This window comes from Drosophila serrata, unplaced genomic scaffold (assembly GCF_035046125.1).
Source record: "Drosophila serrata isolate PLE 108 unplaced genomic scaffold, ASM3504612v1 contig_156, whole genome shotgun sequence".
Taxonomy (NCBI): Eukaryota; Metazoa; Arthropoda; class Insecta; order Diptera; family Drosophilidae; genus Drosophila; species Drosophila serrata.
In genome coordinates this window covers 846,571-850,864 of record NW_028257054.1, presented here as the reverse complement: position 1 = coordinate 850,864, position 4,294 = coordinate 846,571, and the positions used below count along the sequence as shown (strand labels likewise).

The 4,294-nt window shown below is 47.1% G+C and overlaps 1 protein-coding gene across 1 annotated transcript; it reads right to left on the bottom strand.

The window, feature by feature from the left end:
- Nucleotides 1-1,787: 1,787 nt before the first annotated feature.
- Nucleotides 1,788-3,742, bottom strand: ftz (fushi tarazu). Its single transcript, XM_020943735.2, has 2 exons — nt 2,827-3,742; nt 1,788-2,691 (listed from the first exon to the last, which is right to left on the bottom strand). Exons 1-2 carry the CDS (start codon nt 3,740-3,742, stop codon nt 2,159-2,161), a joined length of 1,449 nt encoding a protein of 482 aa, XP_020799394.2. The 3' UTR covers nt 1,788-2,158.
- Nucleotides 3,743-4,294: the final 552 nt, after the last annotated feature.

The window sequence follows — 4,294 nt, the reverse complement described above, 5'->3', positions numbered from 1 at the left end:
ATAACAAAGCCAAAAATGCATTAAATTTAATTCGGAAAGCAGTCTTGTGTTAGTTTTTATTGGGACAACAAACCTGCATACTCAGTTTAACATTTTAAAAAATTCAATTTTATGCAAATTTTTGACAATTTTAATGATGTAACCCCTTATAAAAATTTGAAATTTTCGGAAATTTTGAAAAAAAAATAGATTTTGGTCGGACATGGCTAGATCGATTCAGCTTTTAATGCTGATCAAGAATATATATGGTTTATAGGGTCGGAAATGACTACTTCACGATTTACAACCTTCAGACTAAAATTGAATTCCATTCTTTCAGCCAATTAATTATATATTTATACCAAAATTTTTTAGGCCAATCAAAGTTTAAAAAACTCATAACAAAGCCAAAAATGCATTAAATTTAATTCGGAAAGCAATCTTGTGTTAGTTTTTATTGGGATAACAAACCTGCATACTCAGTTTAACATTTTAAAAAATTCAATTTTATGCAAATTTTTGACAATTTTAATGATGTAATGATAGATTCAGCTTTTAATGCTGATCAGGAATATATATGGTTTATAGGGTCGGAAATGACTCCTTTTAAAGTTACAAGAGTCTGACTAACATTATAATAACCTGCAAGGTTACAATAAAAATATGTTAATTTCTCGCTTTTAAAAAATAAATCTTTATAGATATCTTCAAAAAGATACATGAGTTGAGTCTACTTTAGTTAAAACGTTCATTAGTGTGAGGTAAGCCCTTCAAATATTATTTTGAAATTTGATAACAAAGTTCGGTATATGTATCCATGAGATAGAACCCTCAGATGCCGCCTGCTGCTCACCCACTGTCCACTTTTACCTAATGACTCGAATAAACGATGCCCAGGCAAACTTTGTGTATACTGAAGGCTCCCCCTTGATACCCTCTCAGTCCGTGTTCGATCCCGATCTGAATCTAGCTCAGGCTTTCCTTTTACCCTGCGTTACCCATAACTGTCATGGGTCTGTGTGCAATGCAATGAAAAATGACCAATCAATGTCTCACTTCAATAGACGAACGCACATCGGCGAGGGGAGGATGAGGCAGGCCATGGGGTGTGGTGGTAGCTGCACCCGATGTTCGACCAAAATGTGACAATTTCTCCGGCGAAAAGAGTGAATTTTATAGAAAATCCGTGGTCCGGGGGTTGTGGGGGATCAAGGCGAGAAAATGCAGCTGCTCGAATTTGGATGATTTGTGCTCAATGTTGAATCGTTTGCCTTTCGCCCAAGTTCAGACAGAATTTATTGGGTTGTTGCAGCGATCAAAGAATCTCATTTATCACAAATAAATCAAATAATGAACTAAAGAATTTCAAATGAATAAAGTATTTCTGTTAAACGCATAGAAATTTCTTAATTTATCTTACAAATGTTCTCTGGGCTAGATGTTTTATTAACTTAATTACAGCGGAAAGACAAGTTCTTAGTAATACAATTTCTTGAAACAATTTCTAAATAAATAAACAATTATTATCATCATTCTGAGTTATTTTTAATGAACACCATATTTGGCATACTTTTCGTACAATATAAATATCTTAACTCATTGAGAATGTGAAACAATCCTTAAATATGTCTCCATATTTTCTATCATTTTCTTTTCCATTTCCAATTCATATCCCTTAAATAAAAACTCAAAATAATTTCATTAAAAATCTTTCTCTTTTATTATGTGTATATATTTTAATAAATATTATTTAAATACAATATTTAACTTAATTACAACTAACTGTACATTATCAGTCTCCAAGTCTTCTGGCCGATATTATCCTCCCAGCTGTGTGTTTTGGATTTGTGTGTTTGGCCGCAGCTAATCGATCGCTGAGAACCCATCATGGCCAGCCACTGGGTTCCGGTTCCGCTCGCAGCAAGGAGCCTTCCTTGGCTCTCCTTTTCTGCTGAGCAGCTATCGCCGTCTCTGTCTGCACAGGCGCACTCGTCCTGGTGCCCAAGTTGCCTGGGCACCGTAGGGAGTGCACCCTCTACTGTGCGACTCATCGCGCCGCAGCTTCGTTCTCGGCTTTGGGCCATTTGCGTGTCACCTACAAATGGTCGAGAGAAGCGCGGCTCGGCTCGGGTTTCGCGGTGTGTTCGTGTCGTGTCGGCTGTGCGCCGCCGCAAGGACCTTAGGGCAGATGATGGTACAGGTCCTGCGGATGCTGCTGGTAGCCGCACTGCTGCTGATACTGCTGCGGGTATGCTTCGTATGCTTGTTGCTGGGCGGCAGCCTGCTGCTGAGGATAATCATTGAGCAGGCCGTAGCTGTGGCCGTGTCCATGACTCTGACTGTGACTGTGACCGTGTCCGTGACTGTGACTGTGGTTATAGGCGGGATACGAGGGCACGGCGGTCTGGTGGTGATGGTGGTACATGGGCATCGATGTTGCTCCCGTGGTGCCGGTGGTCGGGGCCTCCAGGGGCGGCAGCAGCGTGGAGTAGCCACAGTGCTCCGGGGAGCTCTCCAGCGTGCGATCCTTCTTGGACTTCATGCGTCGGTTCTGGAACCAAATCTTGATCTGTCGTTCGCTCAGGCTCAGGGCATTGGCAATATCGATGCGACGACGGCGGGTAATGTAGCGATTGAAGTGGAACTCCTTCTCGAGCTCCAGGGTCTGATAGCGGGTGTATGTCTGGCGGGTGCGTTTGGAGTCTTTGCAATCTGCAATTAAGAAATAGGGAAAGTATTGGTTAGTAGTGTCTTTAAGTATATGTTAAAATTGCAAAAGGGATTCCTTGAAGGGGAATGGGAATTTCATATTTTTTAGGGGTTGCAGTATGCTTGAACGATGCCTACCTGCTGCCAAGGACTCCTCGATGTGCGACCAATTGAAATCGGCCGCTCCGTTCGGAGCTGTCACAATGTGATGATTGATCTCCTGATTGACGGCTGGCGAGGACTTCTCCCCCGGTGACTGAGGTGGTGTGCTGATGCCTTCAACGGGCGGCAGGGAGTTGGGCGTGGTCGGTGGCGGGGTGGCAAAGTCGCCATTCTTCAGCTTCTGGCTCTGCGACTGCGGCGAGTAGACGTCCAAGTAGTCGACGTCCTCGGAGGCGCTGGGCGTGGGCACTGCCACGTACTCCTGCTCGTAGGAGGGGGCGGGACTGGCGGCAGCCTTGGCGGGAGCGGGCGATGGCTTCTTCACCTGCTCGATGGTGGTGTAGAAGTAGTCGGGCGTGTACTTCAGCTTCTTGACGGGATTCGTGAGCAGGGCGCGCAGTGTGCTGGGTCGCTCCTCGACGGCGGCAATGATGGAGGCGGCATCCTCCTCGGCCTTGCGCTTGGTGGCCTTGGGCGGCGGGGTGGGGGGCTGCAGCGTCTGGGCGGCTGGCTGCTCCTGGCTGTTCTGGTAGTAGTAGCAGCTGTCGGAGTAGCTCTCCTGGGAGTAGTAGCCCTGGTAGCTCTGGTAGCTGGCGGCGGAGTTGGCCTGGTGGTGGTAGTAGCTGCTGCTGCTGCCGGCCGCCGAGTTGTCGTAGTAGGTGGGCGGCAGGCTGTGGGGGTGGTACATGTTGTACATGTTCATGTTGTCGGCGTAGCTGTAGTGGCTCTGGCTGTTGGTGGTGGCCATCTCGGTACTGTGTCTGTGCTGTGTCTCTGTGACTCTGCGATGTGCACGCAACGCTGCTGTGATTGCGAATGAGCTCGTCCTGCGGCAGATCCAGCATATATAGCAAAACCCGGGGCACGGCACACGCTCGTCGTCATAGCGCATAAATATCCCTGCGCATGACACTTTGCCGCCCGCTGCTCTGTGAACCACCCCTCCTGGCGAATGTCCTTGCCGGCAGATCGAGGGGAAGTTATCCGAGGTCCTGCCAAACTATCCGTTCGAGGCCTACCTGCTGCGCTGCTTATTACCTACCCATCGCGCCCATTATCATCGCGAGTTATCCGCCGGGCACTTCCCCTTCGCGGCGGCCTTGAGACGCTGCTGCAGTAATTACAGCCATGAGATGCCTACCTATGAGGTGCGGCGAGCGAGAGAGCTGCCTCAGCTGCTGTCCTCCTCTAATTGCAATAATCATAAAGACATAAAAAGGATCTGAAAACTGTAAACTGTAAACGGCAAACTGTTGCTGCAGAATGTCCTGGCGACAAAAGGCTTTTTCCCCGGGCCCGTTTATGGTTCCCTAAAAATTTCTCTGGATTTTTGCCAGTCCAAGAGTTCGGCCCATGACTGGCTGCCAGTTGTTCTCGGAATCCTTCTCCGCGGCCCTTTCCGTCCGAATTCATTTCGCGGCACTGGGCGGCCAAAGGATAACAT

Excerpts from the sequence above, each read along its gene's own strand:
- ftz (XM_020943735.2), bottom strand. The coding sequence starts at position 3,742 with ATGCGCTATGACGACGAGCGTGTGCCGTGCCCCGGGTTTTGCTATATA. Across the intron at positions 2,692-2,826 it reads CGAGGAGTCCTTGGCAGCAG|ATTGCAAAGACTCCAAACGC; the intron begins GTAGGCATCGTT and ends TCTTAATTGCAG.